The sequence below is a fragment of the Rattus norvegicus genome, chromosome 20 (genome assembly GCF_036323735.1).
Source record: "Rattus norvegicus strain BN/NHsdMcwi chromosome 20, GRCr8, whole genome shotgun sequence".
In the NCBI taxonomy this organism is placed as follows: Eukaryota; Metazoa; Chordata; class Mammalia; order Rodentia; family Muridae; genus Rattus; species Rattus norvegicus.
The window spans coordinates 23,746,574-23,764,636 of NC_086038.1; the positions used below are offsets into that span (position 1 = coordinate 23,746,574).

General features: G+C 36.8%; 1 protein-coding gene across 6 annotated transcripts in view; it reads right to left on the reverse strand.

The window, feature by feature from the left end:
• Ctnna3 (catenin alpha 3) overlaps window positions 1-18,063 on the reverse strand; it is a 1,585,684-nt gene that overhangs the window by 133,558 nt on the left and 1,434,063 nt on the right. For all 6 annotated transcript variants that reach the window (NM_001426985.1, XM_039099277.2, XM_008772944.4 and 3 more), the window contains one exon: window positions 1,209-1,390. In NM_001426985.1, the coding sequence (NP_001413914.1) occupies window positions 1,209-1,390 (182 nt within the window). The remainder of the gene's footprint in view (window positions 1-1,208; window positions 1,391-18,063) is intronic.

Consider the following 18,063-nt stretch of genomic DNA (forward strand, 5'->3'; position numbering starts at 1 on the left):
CATAGAGCGACACTGTCAAGAGTCTACTCACTGGAATATTCTAGTAAGTAGGTTTCAGCTCATGAAGGACTAACGGATTTTTCCATAAAAGCATACTTAGAACAACACAGGCACAAGAACCTTTGTCAGAGTGTTCTCAGAATACATCAGTGTCACAGAGAGGGTTTCCTCATTGAGGACACATGCTCAATGCTAAGGTATCTTGGCCGAGTGAAGTAGGGTTATTGACCTTGGGCTCAGTAAATTGTTCCTGTTTGCATTTGGCCATCACCTCCACAATTGCCTTATCTCCTTGTTTTGTTGGCTTCTGCCTCTTCTCCTCTGAACCCTTTTCTTTTTCCTCTGTGGGTAGCCTTTTAAAGTCAAGTCCTTGCAAACTTCTTAGCATCATACTGGAGTGTTTATCATCCAGTTTTATGCACCATCACCACAATGAACCGGGGCTAATTAATAATGGTAAAGGAACAATCAATTAGAACCAAAAAATGGAGGAAGCAAGGTGAAATTTGTTTCCAGAGATATAAAAGATCAGGGACCAGTGTCAGTGTTTTACCTGCTGAGGAATTCTCATTTTCATGTGGTCATCCAACAACCACTGGACATGAGCCACAGTGATGCAGACAGAAATAAGGGATGGGGGCTTTGAAGTCCCTTCAGTTGTCAGGATACATGTACAGAATCTCACAGCCATGCTGACTCTCTAACAGAGAGCAGAGGCAGTCAGACCGTGCTACCACAAACTCTCAAAAATACTTTAAGTCATTTTAATTATAGATAATGCATACTTCCTTCATTGCCTTCATTGTTCATTGGGTTTCAAAGACACTGATTTGCAATCCCAGGAATCCCACGGGCCACAAATCCTGATGAGGAAGCAGTAGGTATCAATCTCTCAAGAGCTTCAGAGTGAAGGAGCCTTAGTTACCCATTTCAGTGGAGAGTACACGAGGTGTTAGATTGATAATCGCAGCGTATGAAGGTGTGAGAGCAGAGAGAGACTGTATAAGAAATTGTGCTATTTTTACGATAATTCTGGAATTGTAGAGTCATAACTTCCTAATTCTATATTTGCATTTCCCCTTGCCACTCAGAAAAACTTGGACATTTCAGAGGTGTGACAAACATGTGACCAACGGCGCATTTCAGAGATGTGACAATAACATGACTGCCGCCCATCACTTATCACACCATCATTCCTACGCAGTTACCTGGTGAAGTCAGTCATCTCCATCATGATCATGCACATCTTCTTGGCAAGCACGATGATATCATTGCTTGTGTCGTCCCATATCTCAATCTCAGCGTCCAGCTTGCTCTTCACCTTCTTGAAGTCAGCTACTTGCTCTGCAATCTTTTCCTTTTCTGCCTCAGGCAGTTGAGTCATCTTGGCCTAGAATGTGATAATTCAATTTTAAAGCCATTCCCCTACAGAGCAGCATTTTAGGAAGAAGTTGTTACTATGGGACACTTGTACAAAGATTTCACTTAAAAATCAAGATACCTGGAGCTTAAGTCATCTAACTGTAATTTTCCTATTTGATTCATATGGGAAAAGCTACACAATTTTAAGTATTTGTTCAGACAGTTTAGGGTTACATTTAAGATTAGGAGGTAGACTATGGTATCTGGTGTTTGAATTTTCCTCTATAAAATGACGTGCTACTTTCCAAATTTTTAATATTCCAAATTTTAAGTTAATTAAAATTGAATCTGAGGCATCATATTTGTTAAGTATATGAGGCATATACTTCATACACTTTTAATTATATTAATAAAACACTTCAAAAGATGTGGTTAAAATTCACTTGAAATGGTACTATCTATTTATACACTTATGTATTCATATATACATATAAATTGTTCCTTAAATAAACACTGTATACAGATTTATAAACAATTACAGCATATAATTATAAAACGCAGAGGTGGTATTATAATTTGTACATGAAAATATTCAGATTCATATTAGCATATACACTATCCCCATGGAAGAATAAGAGTGAAGGGAAGGATTTATGAAGGGCGACCTCCCTCATCAGCATACCGGGTCTAGAGGTCTCAGACAGCAAACATTATCTGCTTGGGCATGATAGCACTGTGAATATGTTACATTCTTAACAGCATGCAATGCACCTTCCCATTGCATGTGAAATGAGGCTTTGGTAAGAAACCATGTAAACTCTGACACCACCGAATTCGCAACCTCAGTGCCTGGAAACTGTCAGCTTTGTGAATTAGAAAAAAAATCTAAGAGTAAAAATGATTTGATACTATAAAGACCATAAAATTTTATGAAGCTCTTTGCAGTTATATTGTGAAACAAGTTAGGTCTGGGTCTGCTCCCAGCAATAAACACACACACACACACACACACACACACACACACACACACACGCACGCACACGCACACACACACACACTCTCTCTCTCTCTCTCTATCTCTCTCTCTGTCATACACACACACACACTCTCTCTCTCACTCTCTCTCCTTCTCTCTCTCTCTCTGTCACACACACACACATACACACACACATAGTAGTTTTCATACACAAAATTAAATACAAACACATAGACACCCAGATAGACATACAAACACAATCATATATAACTACACATACAAGTAAGCATACATAGAAACATACATGTGCACACAAAGAGAGATACACATGCATACATAGATATATACATATCATATATATGCATATACATATTAACACATACTAGAATTTCAGGTATTTTCTAGTAGTATGTGGAAAGACAGTGTCTTGAAAAAGGCAAAACATGCATGTTGAATATTCTCATTAGATCATTTATATGGAACATATGATATCTATAATTATTTCTGGCTTCTAGTCAATGGACATCTCTAGATAGGAAAGAAATATCAGAAACTTTTGTGAGTTTCTGAATATTAGTAGAAACATTAGTCCCTGGATCAATATTATATAATAACAAAACCTTAGCTATATTAAAGAGAGAAATTAGGCTGTGTGTGATTATGTATACTTTTAATCCCAGCATTCAAGAGGCAGGGGTAGGCAGATCTCTGTTGGTTTGAGGCCAGCCTGGAGTACATAACAAGTTCTAGGCCATGCAGGGCTACATCTCAAGGGACCACATCTCTAAAGAAAAACTGAAATCATGTTAAGTAAAAAAATATAAACAAAAATATAAATCAAAGAATGAATATATACAGTATGTCGTTTATTAGCCATGGTGTTGAGGAAGCACTCAGATTTGGAATACCTCGACTGTTTTCTAGTATAGCAAAGGCCACCAAAGGCTTTCTGATGTGAAGTCTCTCTTTGATTCCTTACCATAAACTTGACATGTAGTAAATGCTCAAAACTGACATACATTTCTTACTCAAAGAAAACTCATCAACATATACTAATATTTCTAGCACATTATTGTTTCTCATTTCATTTTCTTTGAAGACTAAGGTTAAGCTTCCTGAGGGTAGAATTTAAATTTTTTATTTTATTTTTAATTGTGTGTGTGTGTGGGAGAGACAGACAGACAGACAGACAGACAGACAAACAGAGACAGAGAGGCAGAGAGAGAGAGAGAGAGAGAGAGAGAGAGAGAGAGAGAGAGAGAGAGAGAGGGGCTGAAGCACAAGAGGTAAAAGTCCCAATGGAGTTGAAGTAAAAGACAGAAACCAAACTCGGGTTCTCCTCAGGAACGAAGCTTGCTCTTAATCACTGAGCCATCTCTCCAGCCCGAAGGCTATATTTTTAATTAGTGAGCTTTTCAGCTTCTCTTTCTTAGCAACTGAAAATGTTTTATTCTTCCTTCCTCTCTTCAGAAATGCATCCTAGGCAGAGTTGAAAAGCTGGGCAGCCTTTACGGCCCCTGGCATATGGCTGGGCACATAAATGAAGACACAGCTCACTACTTCTGGAATCAAAAGTAATATGCGAAGTATGTTAAGTAAATTGTAAGCTATCAACCCGTTAAACGAGCTTGGAAATAGAAATAGGTTCTCTGCATCTTGAAGATTTGGTCATTATTTTTCTCCACTCATAAAATGTTTATACATTCGTGTACTAATAACTGTACTTGAATGTTCAACAGAAGCAACTTTGTTCATCCTACATCTGAGAGGCAATGAATGCATCTTTCTGGCTGTGCTGGGTTTTAAAAATTATTATCATCATCACCTCTTTCATCATCATCATCATCATCATCATCATCATCATCATCATCATCATCACCACCACCACCACCATCATCATCATCCTCATCTCATCATCATCATCTGGCCACTTGGCACAAGCTAGAGTCACTTGGGAAAAGGGACTCTCTATTGAAAAAAAAAAGTCTCCATCACAATGACCTGTAGGCAAATCTGTGAGATATTTTCCTGATGATTGATGTGGAAGCATCTAGTGCCCTTTAAGCCAGGTAAACCCTGAGCAGGTGGTCCTGATTTGCATAAGAAAGCAGAATGCTCAGTCCTAAAGAACAAGCCAGTAATGCAGAACTCCTTCATGGTCTCTGCTTTTCAGTACCTGCCTCTAGGTTCTGGCCCTGCCTGAGTTTGTGCCCTAGCATTCCTCAGTGATAGGCTGTTACCAGCAAGTATAGGATAGAACAAACCCTTTCCTTCCCAGGTGGCTTTTAGCCATGTGATTTATCATATCAACAGTAACAATAAAACACCGAAAACCAGTATGATCTATAATGCTGAAGTCAATAGCAGAATATTATGGAAATTCATTCACTAAGGACTGATTAAAGTAAAATGTGGTCTAGCGTATTCCAAGTCCTATTTCTAGGAATGGCACTGGTCTTCTATACGAGCCCCAAGAAGTCCTTAATCCCCTTGCATAAATTTCCCCAGGATTGAAATGACAATAATGACCAGTTCCATTCTTCTCTTGAGGGAGCCCACTGGATCATTGGACAACACAGCAATGGAACCCACTGACACAGAGAGGAGAGTCAGAGGTGGCATTCAACATACTTTCAGCTCACATGGCAAGGTACCATCGAAGGGCTTTCAGCTCTGGCAAGGGGACCGTCAGAAGTTGAGCAAGAGTTTGTCAACCCCACAGTTCTAGGGGATTCTAGTCTTACTTTGTACAGGACAGCAACAGTAACGAAACATTAAATTACAGCCTGACACCTTCACTGAAGGGTTTAAGTGGATCTATGAATAATTTATTAAGTGCCATCAATCAATTTCAATCACTGAAAGAATTTAAAAGTAAAACCCAAGAGAATACTAGATGCTGAGGATTCCAGATAAAAATGGCTCTTTGAATTATTTTGTCCAATTATGGAAAGAAACAAGAATGAAGCTTAAGATAAATATAGTTAAGTAGAACTCTGACATATATAGCCAGGTATCTATATGTTTAGCTCAATATCTGTAAAATAGAGTGCTAATATAATAGCCCTCTGAGATTCCTGCCATATGATTATGTATTTATTGATTTAGAAACTTAAAACCAAAGACAATGAAAATCGCCGTCAGTGACTTGTGCCAAACCCTCTCTAGGTTCCATTTATTAATTTGAGATTCGATCTTCATAAAAGCCTCGTGAGTTAAGTACTAGGATTACCTCAATTTACACACGGGGAAATTAAGTATCTCTAGGAGACTAGACAGTTTGGCAAAGAGTCTTGTGTTAGGCAATGCTTGAACCAGGATTCAAACCACAATGTGTAACGAGGAATTCCTGCTCTGTCGCCATGCCAAAGAACATGAACAATGTTGTCCAAAATACACCAAAACACCCACACTGTCTTTGGAGATATTCTCTAGCACACTGGCATTTATCAGGATCAATTTTCCCTCTCCAAGTCTCTTCCATCTTCCTTCCAAGGCGGTGTTGCCTCCCTATCATTCTAGAAACATCTAGTCAAAGAATAAAGAAAAGCAAATGTAGTCAAACCAAACTCCAGTTTTGACCGGTATTCCTTAGAATAAATCTTCCGCACTAGCTAGAAAACTCGTGAAAAGCAACTTTTGATTATCTCTATTCTTCTGTTCTGCTCAGGACAAATCCTGTCCATGCCTACCTGTCACATTTCATTGTATGTCCATCTTAGTCCATATACTTCCATATCTCTTCTATTTTCTGGTATTAATTTCCTCTTTCATCTGAACCTTTAATTCAATTGTACATTTGTTATGCAAACAAGCATACCAACAACAAAAAAACCCAACTCATCTGCCAAGTCTGGTCTGATAGCTGCCATGGTAGACATGGCATGACATCATCCTTGCCCCTATCACATAGCCAGCAGGCCAGGGGCCTCTATGAGTGTTGATGGTTGCTGTGGGCATAAGGGTTGTCTGCATTATAATGTAAATGTTTTCATGTTCTTCCTTTGAGGAATGTTTTTCTGCCAAGGTTAACGACTCCAGGATAATCAGAGATAGCATGAGTCTGGGAGGTAAGAGTGTGCTAATGTGTCAGCAAAGTGGTAAATGCTGAGACCTTCGGAACAGCCCTCAAGACTGTGGGAAAGAACACTGAAAACCTGAGTTCAAAAATATATAATTTCTCAACTATATAATGGGATGCACATTATATATGGATGCAATATGAATTGTATAAGGAGTTTCACAGATCTAAAGGAACAAAGGCAGCTGCATTATGAGCCACCTTGTCAAAAATGTACCATGGAGGGAGATAAAAAAAGATTTAGGAAATTGTGATTCCCAGGGAAATATCCCATGCAGCTAAGTTTTTTTGTTTGTCCTTACAAAGGCAAGCAGATTCCTGAATTCAAGTTCAGCCTGGGAGTATGGGAGTTTAGGTTCAGGATCAGGCATGATAGGAATGATAACTTCAGAGTAGGGTTCCATCCTGCTGCTATCTTATTGTCTGTTCTTAGATTTCCTGTCTCTAAGACTCGAACTTGAGCCTACAATTTGACTTCAGGTCTTCTTTTCCCTGCTCCCAGTCACCTTTTTCTAAGAACCCATCTCCAAGCTGGGTTTGGTACTTGGCATCCATCCATGTCTCTGTACAAAATAAATAACTAAAGCTCTTCACGGTTTATTTAGTAATATTATGAAACAGAAAAATATTTAGACCATGAAAGTATCATTGGAGCTATTTTTAATTATTTATTTTATGTTTTGCTGTTTTAATAAAATTACAACTTTCCCCCTTCTCTTTCTTCCTTCAAATCTCTGCATATATCCTTCTGTGCTCTTTTTCAAATTCATGCCCTCATTTTTACTAATTGCTGTAACACATATATATGTAAGATATATTATCTATTTATATAAACTATATAAAAGAACTATAAATCATATATAAGTTATATATATCATATAACTACATATAATAAAATTATATATGATTATATGAGATTATATAATATAATTATATATGATTACATAATTATAACTATGTACTATAATTAATATATAAAATGCTAATCAATAATTAATTGTTAAAATATATTAATTAAGGATATAGAGAAATAGAGATAGAGATGGAGATGGAGACAGAGCTGTATCCTGCTCAGTATATATAATGTTATTCTTATTGTGTTTCAGCAGTGTTCATGTGATATGAGATAACCAGTTGGTATGTTCTTCCCTGGGGTGACTATTTCTCTGGAAATATTTTTCTCAATTGAAAAAAATCTATGAACTATGTACCTATCAGCAGAATCAAATCAAACATATCACTGATATAGTGTAAGCTTTTACAGATTTTTATGGAATGATCTCCTGGATTATAATGAGTATCTAGATTTCTGAACCCATAGATAATGGCTATGAATTTATAATCTATGAACTCTGCTATTTGCTGTTGTGTGCTTAGAATTCATGTTGGACCTGTAATGTAAGTGATGCACATGTGTATGTTCTGCTTGTTCATAGAAGAGATGCCACTGTGCAAATAGGGCACTGTGTAAATAGAATGCTAGTTCACTGTGTAAACTGTGTGGTTAGGCACTCAGTTAGCTCAATGGCATTCCACTGTGTTAATAGTCAGATACTTTACTGTGTAAACAGGATATGCTCCATGATATAAACTGGATGGTGCATCACTGTGTAAACAGGACAGTATTCCACTATGGAAACAGGACCATGCTCCACTGGGTAAAGAGCACTGTGTAGGCCAGATTGTGCCCCATTGTGTAAACAGACAACATTTATTTTGTGTTTTTCAATAAATCTTTTTGAAGATATTCCATTTGTCTTTTATTGGTAGTAAGTATCATTGGTTCCTTCTTTAGCTGCATAATTGCTTGTAATTCTTTTGCATCTATAGATATTGAACTGGGGTATCACAGGCGAATTAGTAACCTTTGTCTCATTTATTCTTTCTTATTTTCACACTGTTTACCCTCTAGTTAAGAAGTGCTAATTGTTGCATATATGAATCATGAGGTATATCCATTTATTATTTTGGTTATCCTTTTATCTTTATTAAGCTAATCATCTCTCTGGGCCTAATTCAAACAGTACATAGAACTTTCTTTAGTTTCTGGCCATGTAGAATTTAGACTACCTTACCAACGCTTGTTGTAGAAATTTATGGTGTTCTTTGTTTTATTATAATCACTTGGAAACACAAAAATATAACTTCCTAGAGCAAAATCTTTGAAAACAGAACCACCTTTAACAATGGCAAAAAAAAACTATTTTTTATTGTTTTAATTTTTATGTACTTCCTGAGAATGTAAGTTAAGAATAATTGATGGTACATAACATAAGTTTAGGGATAAATAATAGGAATTTCCACAACCTAGCTTATTCCTGGCAGAACAACCCCTAACCCTAGTGACTTGAGAGGCCAAGAAAGAAAGATCACAGGTCTAGCCAGCCTTAGGCTATAGAAGAAGTTCAAAGCCAGCCTAGCTAACTTAGTAAGACACAATTTTTAAATAAAAACAAATACAAATAAAATTTGGATGCTGGAGGAATCGCTCTGTGGTAGTTCAGTCCAAATATGTGAGACCCTAATATCAATTTCCGATAGTGAAAAACAACACTCTAATATCTAAAGAAGAATATGTCTATGATATTATGGTATAAATCATGTGCTTTCTTTGGTGCTTACACTATACTCTGATGTCAACCCTATAAACCCAGCAGGATTTCAAAATTGCTTCTCTGATGCTTTTTTTCCTGTCTACTTTGATAGTCTAGTCATCATTAAACTCATTATTTCTGTAAAAAAAATATTGATCTGCTGAATGATTTTATTTCCTCTTCAGGAAGATGAGGAGAGAGCTGGGAGATGACTTATCAGTTAGTGTGTTTGCTGTAATGGGAAAAGTGTAGGGAATTTCATATAGCTCTTCATCCAACTTTAAATGCTGATAAGCGTACATCATACAAGAAGGAACTTAGCCATTCTGACCTTCCGTATAGTGAACAAACTTAAACTCAGACATGAATTTTATTTGGATGAAAGGTATGTGTGCAAATAAAGACAACAGAAATAGACAATAGAAATATGAAGGTCTTTGGTTAGTGGGGCTTTCCATTATTATATACAAAAAAATTTAACTCGACTAAAATACTTAAAAATATCCTTTGGGGAAAGGGGGTTCACTGTTCATTTGTTCCACCTCAGAGAGCCAAGGCATGGACCAAAGTAGAACTGAGCAAGTGAGTCCTACAATCACACAGATTGCAGAAATACTAAGTTCGCATCCACTCTCCCCAAGGCAAACTCACATATTTCACGTATAGGACCACTAAGTGTGTCCTAGAGAAGGCAAACGTCCTTAAAATATTACTGAGGATAGGTGAATATGTGATGTCTAATTTCACATATGAACAATTATTTTTCTCTTTTCACTATTGTTTTTTGTTTTCCTTAACTATAAGCCTTTTTATGGACATTTACTTCTTAGGGTCATCATATGACTTAATAGTCTCCTATCAATGAAACTCAGAATCAGAATTCTATTAATAAAAGTATACCATATAAACATAATTGTATGAAGTATGGTAATATCCACATATTATAACCACAGAAATTATCTCCTTAAATATCAAGTATAAATTCCCCTCTACTTAATACAGTGGCTTCTCAAGTACTCAATACATGTTTTGTTTACATGAAAAAGTTACACATGAAGACAGTTTACACTTAGGTTTCAAGAAAATATAAAATCTACACAATTCATGGCCTACAGATGGGAAGACTGAACACAGACTGGATTGCAATCATGGGTTTCCATCCATGACCAAGTTGCCCCAAATAATGAGTCTGAGATTGCATTATAGATGAATACATTCTTAGGCCAAAAGATTGGGCCTGTTTCCTGACTAGCTTATGACTCAATTACTCGTTTGTTCTATTCTAGCAGTGCCCAATGACTGGTTACTTCTCAAGAGTTCATGTGACCATCATCTTAGGGTCTAGGGCAACACTTGACCATCTTTACGTTCTGAGAAGAGATCTCCCATGACTCTGACTCTATCCCAGAAATACTTACTGTGTATCAGAATTTCTACCTCCCTACTTCCTGCCTAGGCTCATAGGCCAATAGCCATTTATTGACTGGTAAAACTTCCACAAATTGCACAAAAGATTCCCTTTACACTGGACATTACAGTTTTTTAGGAGGTGATTTTTAAGTTTATTCAATATGAGGATTTCCATTATGTTTGGACTTAACTATAATACTAAGGTATGAATTGCTACAATGTTTCAAATTACTTTGAAGCGTTTCAGAAAAATGTTAAACTATCTTTATACACTAAAGAGTAAAGCTATTTTAAGTCCTCTTCTAAAATCAATTACATGATAGGAAGGATATGTACTGACAAATTAAATAAATATTATTAAAATGTATAGTATATTGCAATTCAGTACAACCTTGGTGAATTCAGTTGGCATTAGACAATGACTAAAGGCTTGATTAGCTCCACTGGGAAAACAGAATTACTGTATTTTTCTTCTTAACAAAGTGAGGTACAGACAGCCTCAGAACTGCAATGGCCTCTTCGGCTACAAGTAGCCTATAAAGTTGTCCTTGCGCTATCTATATGTTTCCTCACTTCATCTCTTACTTATTTCTTGAACCTCTTTCTTATCTCTTTTAGTATCAGGCAGGCACTACTGTCTGAGGTACTCTGTTACAGTTTTGGCAATTGCCAACTATTAGGCAATTCTTCATGTCGCCTTTCTTTTCTGCTCGATGTCAGCCTAAATTCACCACCAGAATACTGGGAGGCGGGTGTGCAATCTGTTTCCCACAAAGTGATTTTCATTACACGAAAACAATCATCAGATGCTGTTAACGGTGCCCTTTCTTTCACTTTTTCTGTTTTAACAGTTACTCATTTCAAGACCCTTCTTCAAAAGTATCTTATCCACATGATCCACCTCTGGACCCCAATGGAGTTACCACATGTATCTCCCTCTCTCTATAAATTGACTTCCAACTGCCGGGTGATTACTGGCTAGCCAAGAATACAATTGTGGTCTTTGTGAACAATGCAATATTTATTCTGCCAAGAGAATAAATACTAACACTATCCTAGAAATTTTATAACATCTGTACACAATATTTACCTCTGTTTAATACTCAATTTAAGTGTACATAAAACTATAGCAATGCCGTATCTAAGTCCCTGCACATTTAATTCTTTGAACCCTGGCTGCTGGCAAGACTCAAGCTAATTTAAATGAAATTGTATTGTGCTGTCTTGTACCATTATTGCATAGGATGTTGATAGGCTCTTGTGAGATGAAAACAGACAGTATTATAAATGTTGGAGCAATTCAATAAATAAATATTGGAAAGGCTGTAGAAGATCACACACACACAGGTTCTCGAAACCCACCCATTATAGAACCTGAATTAAACCCTCTTCTCTTCCACTTCACACATTAAGTTTACTTTCCTGAATTTCATGCCCCAGTTTACAGTAAATTGGTTGGAAGAAGACAGAAGGCATGTTAGCCTGAGCACAAGGACAGAAAATCAAAGAGGAGACAGAAATCTAAGACACTGGAGATCTGTTAGTTTCTATATGAGCTTTCCTGCTTATGTCAGCACATTCACACCCATTTCTCTATTACGGTATAGTACAGTGTTTGATCAGAATTGAGACCATGAATTACCTTCAATACACTAGCCCAGCATCAGCGATGTCTACTGCACAGAGTTCTGCTGCCACACACATTGGCAAAGAGCTCACAATAATGTGTGCAGAAAGTTCACAATGTATATATTTAGAATTTCAAATAAGGGTGCATCGAATATAATTTGGAAACAAATTCTGTTGAACCTTTTACTCATCTAAGTCATGAAAAGCAGTGTAAGTAGAATCCCATTAAAATGGGCATAATTAAAAAAAAAAACTTAAGAGCAGGAAAGCTGGTCCAGGCCCTGGCAGACTGCCGCACTCTAGAGAGTGGGCCCTGAGCCTCAACTGGGCAATACTCTGATGGCATGAGTGAAGAAGGCAAGCCTGCCCTGAGGGCCTGAGAACCTGAGAGCTGATCCTGCCCCCTGTAGGTAGCTCTGGGTAAACTAGCTAGGGCAATGTGGGAGAGTTTGGTTTGCCTTGGTAGTGCAGAACATAGGAAGCCAGAGGCTGACCAACTCAACGACCACCCAATCCCAGAGCCAGGGCTTTGAGTTGGCCCATGCGAAATGTACATCATCTATTCTGCAAGATTTATTCAACTATTTAGGGACAACATAGAGAGTGACAGGATGAGAATGGAAATAGAATTTTCACCTCTCTCATTTTGCTCAAGCTGAGTTGTAGAATACAGAGAAAAGTGTGGCTTCTAAATCTACAACAAACCAAGGTAAAATGCAAGCCTTATAATTTCATGTAAAACAAATTAGAGTGCCAGGAGAGACGGTTCGGTAGTTAAGAGTGCTTGCTGATCTTGCAGATGACTGGAGTTCAGTTCCTAGCACTCTGCTCCATGTTTAGCTCAAAACGTTCTGTACTTCTTAGCTTCAAGTGATCTGTTACTCCCTTCTTGCCTCTATCGTCACTGGAACGTGTGCACGGACACACACATTAACATGCACACGCGCACACACATAATTTATTTTTCAAACAAACATTTTAGAGAATAGGTGCTGCATTGGTAATGTGCTTGTTTAACAAGATTTTGAACTCTTCTGATGAGAAAAATAGACAGCGGTGAAGATGTTTTGTTGCAGAAGAATTTGGGGTGAGCAGTACAAAAGTTTTCCCCGGGTTTAGTCAAGGAAGACTTCCCTTGCAGTGAACTGAGATAAATGCAGACCCACGACTGCCCAATATGGTGAACAGGTGACTGTACTATGAGCTGAGCTAAACAAGGCACTCACACTTGCCCTCTAAAAACCTGGAAACAGTATGAAAAGGGAGCATTGTATAGATCCTTGCTCTGTGGGTACGGATATTGCTGTTGATTTTGGAGGGAGGGGAGTTCAGTGTGACTCTCTTCAGTTGTATATCCTTTGCCGAGAACACGAGACTCCAATGGGTAGGTTCCCAAAGCCATGGTCATATAGATGACCCTGGTGGAACTCAAATGAGTAATGAAACAAGATAAAGAGATATGAATGTGTGAGGGAGAGTTATGAGAAGTCTGGGGGACTAGGTGGAAGAGAGAGAGAACACTGGGTTGAGAGTGTTCATTAGGCATGAGTACACATGCAAAATCATCTTAAGAAAAATTACTTAATCAAAAGTAAACATTTCATGAGCACTGGCAGATAAAATACTCATGAGTATAAATTTAAGATTAAATAACAAGCAACTATTTCATTTTAGACTTATTTATTTAATTTGAGTACACTATTGCTGTCCAGGACAGCAAATCCCATTGCAGATGTTTGAGAGCCACCAGGTGGATGCTGGGATATGAACTCAGGACTTCTGGAAGAATAACCAATGCTCTTAGCTGTCGATCCATCTCACGAGCCAATTATTTAGGAGCGAGACAATATACAAAGAATTATAGTATAAAGACAATGAAAAGAACCCTTCAAGCGAATAATGACTACATTAGGCAAGATTTAAGGATTGCCAAACAAGAATGAAATATTCATTTTCAAACATGAATTTTATATTTTTACTTTGTATTATTAACAAAATGATTATGCTAAAGAAAAATGAATTATGAGTAGAAATGAGGAGGAGGAAGCAGGTAAAGAACCCATGTGTCATGATTTGGAAGACACCAAAATAGAACCTGGGGGATTGGTGTTTATGGATTTGACTGTACTACATATCATTCATTCATTTGGTTAAAATATGCTTCAAATATACCCAGGAAATATTAGCTCTTCTTTACATAATGGATTAATGTTGGAACATTGTGAATATTCTCTTATTTATAGCATGGAATTATATTCTACAGTTTCTTCTATGATGCTTTGCTTTAACGTCTGAGGATAAATGAAAGGTGACATGGGAGTTGTCTAGACGGCCACATGTTTTATGTGCTATATTCACAGCTCAAACACTCCTCACTGAATATGTGAAAGTGCTAGGTTAGAAAGTTTATTTTTATACTTATCAATAAATACTCATGCTATCAATAATTATCCAAACAAATGCCACAAAGCTTGATACAATCTAAAATACACTTCTTTCTCTATTGCATGCCAATTGAAAGGACTTGTCTTTGAATGTGGAGAGTGGGTCCTGTTACTTACAATGCTGTGACGTCATTCTAGATGCAAATCATATGTTCTCCATACTTCCTGAATTCGACATGGACAGATTCAACCAACCATGTCTCAACAATATCTCGAAATGATTAAATGTTCATTGAAGGGAACAGACTGTCTTTCTCTTGCCATTACTACCTGACCACTATAGAATATGACTGTGGTTTTTTTTTGTGTGTGTGTGTGTATTACGTGTTACCAATTACTTAGAGAAATAATTGATAAATCAAAATGTATTGAGGAAACATGAGGCTGTCATGGGACCAGGATGCCATTTTAGATAGCAGATACAAACTTCTGAAAGTCTCTGTATCCACAGTGTTCTTGAAATCTATCTCACACATATAAGGAAAAGGAACTCTATCTACATCAAAATCTGGCATGGTTACTGCCTGAGATTGGAAACACTCAACACACCCCTTCGTGAATGTGGAACGCACTAAAACACTAGGTTAATAGGAATACCTACAGCAACAGCACCAACATTACTCTAAATTTGTCCATATGGCCAGAGTGTACGAGAAAATTAAATAAACAAAACATAATTCTTCCTGTCTCCTGGATGTGAATTTGGAGAGGCAGACATCTGGATCAGAAAGGCACTTAGCAGAAGACAACAGTTCGTCAAGTAAAATCCCATTTGGGCCTGGAAATGAGATCCTTCACTGAAGAGGCAGCAGCTGACATGAGAGTTTTAACTCAGACTGTGATGGGATACAGATGAAACTGTGTGTACAGATGAGCACGAAGGGGAAATAAAGCTAAGTCTTCCATTAGTTAAGCTCTCCAGAGTGAGACTCCCGGCTACTGGGAGCAAGATTTCAGAATGACATACACCGTTTCCAAAGCACTCCGTGTGCAAACACTACACTAACAAAACCTATGATGGTTGGGAACATTTTCAAAGAAAAAGGCAAGAGAGTATGACTTTCGCCTAAAGGTTCTCAAGCAGGGGATTTTACGGTCTGTGAACATTTTCTTTTGTTAGGTTATAGAATATATAGTGTGTCTGCAAATCATTCTGTTTTACAAAGCATGTAAAACACACTCATACAAAGGGAAAAACAAAAAGGAAAGAAAAACACCTTACTAGCCACCAACACCCCGGCTATATAACATCATTCAGTTAGCAGTCTCTTGGGATGTATTGTCACACATTAGCGCTAAATACTCTATTGTTATCTACTGGATACAAATCCTACCCAATACACCATGTAATATATAGCCCAGCATTACATCAGCTATGTCAACAATGTAACAGGTAAGAAATTTTTCCTCACATGGATTCTTTGTGCAAAGATCTTTGACCCTGGATCCAGCTGACCTCAGGACCTCTCCAGATCATACAGACTGATCTCTAATGGTGAGCTTATCTGGTTCTTAATGCTGTTATCAGTTTCAACCATTCTCAACATACTGACAAGCAACAGAACTACAATGAGGAATTCTAAATTCCATCATACAAAATCAGACTGAGAAGAGGGCCACTCAATCCATTCGGAAATTCTATTTTTTTGTCATCAAGGAAAATGGCTTCCTAATTTGTGTCTAAACTTCAAGATGTTGGTTCAATTAAATCTAGTGCTCCTTTTAATTTTAATAAACAATAATTCTAGTGAGTTCAAAGGGAGAATTAATGGCTGCTATCAAAACATAAAAATTATCTTCATACACGTGTTCAGTAAGGGCATACACTTTTCCATTGATTCAATTCTATTTATAATTTACATGTATAAATATTTTGCATGCATGTATATGTCCACCTTATGTGTGCTCGTATAGCCAGAAGAATCCTCAGATTCCATATAACCTAAGTAACATAAAGTTGTGAGCTGCCATGTGGGTGCTGGGTATAGCCTTGGATCCTCTGGAAAAGAAGCCAGTGATCTTAACTACTGAGCTTAACTACTGATCTAGCTCCCAGAGTTTATTTTACAAAAAGCTGGTAAATATAAATAAATAAGAAAAATAGTTTTATTCTATGTCTACTTATTCCATCTTTCTCTATAAAATTATGCATCAACCCTAAATAATATTAATTTATTTTCTCTCCAAGTTACTTTCATTATATTTTCTCTAACTACAGCTAATATTTTGTTATGTTTCTATCATTGACATTACAGGTGAGTTTACAAGGTAATATTTTATACAAAATTCTTGACATTCTTGCTAGATATGTGTGCGTGTGACTTTTTATACAAACAGTTTCCAAATCTGGACTAATATGCATGCTTATGTTTCTAATGCCTGGATATTATTCTAGTATGAGATAACTGTGTCTATTAAACCATTATATGTTATCAATGGCCTTTGTGGGTTTTTCAGTTTTGGACATATATATGAGTACATGAATATATCTAGTTCTCTATGCATATGTATCTTTAAATACAGAGTAGTCTTCCTTGTGTATGTTTCCGTCATTTTTTTCAATATATGTCAAAAAATTTTAATGATAAGGTGGTATACTTTGAAAAAGATTTTGTGTGGTTACTAATGCAGTATTAATAAATCTATAAGCTATATTGTTCACTTTTCTAAAATATCTTACCAACAAGGACCATTATATCTACTTTTCAAATATGATAATAAGATGATATTTAATTGGTTATTATTCTTATAACTGTGTAACTTCTGATGAGGTTCAACAACTCTCTACCTGATTATAATTTTGTATGCCTTCTCTGGCCAGAGGAAACATTGCTTATGTAAGCAGGATGTCAATTGTGGTCTCACTAAAAAGCCAATTTTGAAATTATCAGGTGTATCTACAGAGAAATTGGTTGTGAGTGAGTCCTGGAAAAATAATTAAAGCAGACCTACAGCTAAAATTTAAATTTGAGGAAGAAAATGACCATTTAGTAATGGATAAAACTGATAAGTTTAGAAGGTTATAAAGTTACTACTCAAATCTATTCATAGAAGATGATTTCTAGACTAGTTTGTAAACCTTAATCTAATGGTACAACAGAATTATTAACCATCAATTATTTATTTTACCATCTCTAATGTGTTATATGAGTGTTTTCAATATCAGTAAAAATAGCTAGAACATTTTCTAAGGACTAAGCAATGAAAATCTTAAGTTGCCCTATAACTCTTGTCTCTCTGTTTTATATCCAATATTCATCCTTTCGAAAATCTGAGCAACTCACACATCATGATAAATGCACAGCTAACAATTTCCGACACTCTATTCCTAACATCTAAGTCAGAAGCCTATCGTTTCCCAGCTTACTGAGAGCAATGGCTTCCCAGCCTCCCATTTCTTCCTACTTCTTCCTATATCACACCACATTATTTTCAGCACAGTGTTCAGAGTGACATGTGCAAACTATTACAGATCATATCATTCCTGGCTCAAGGCTCTCCAGTCACTCCACCATCTATTTCCAACAAAAGCCTGTGCTTTACAGTATCTATTTATCTGATGAGGAC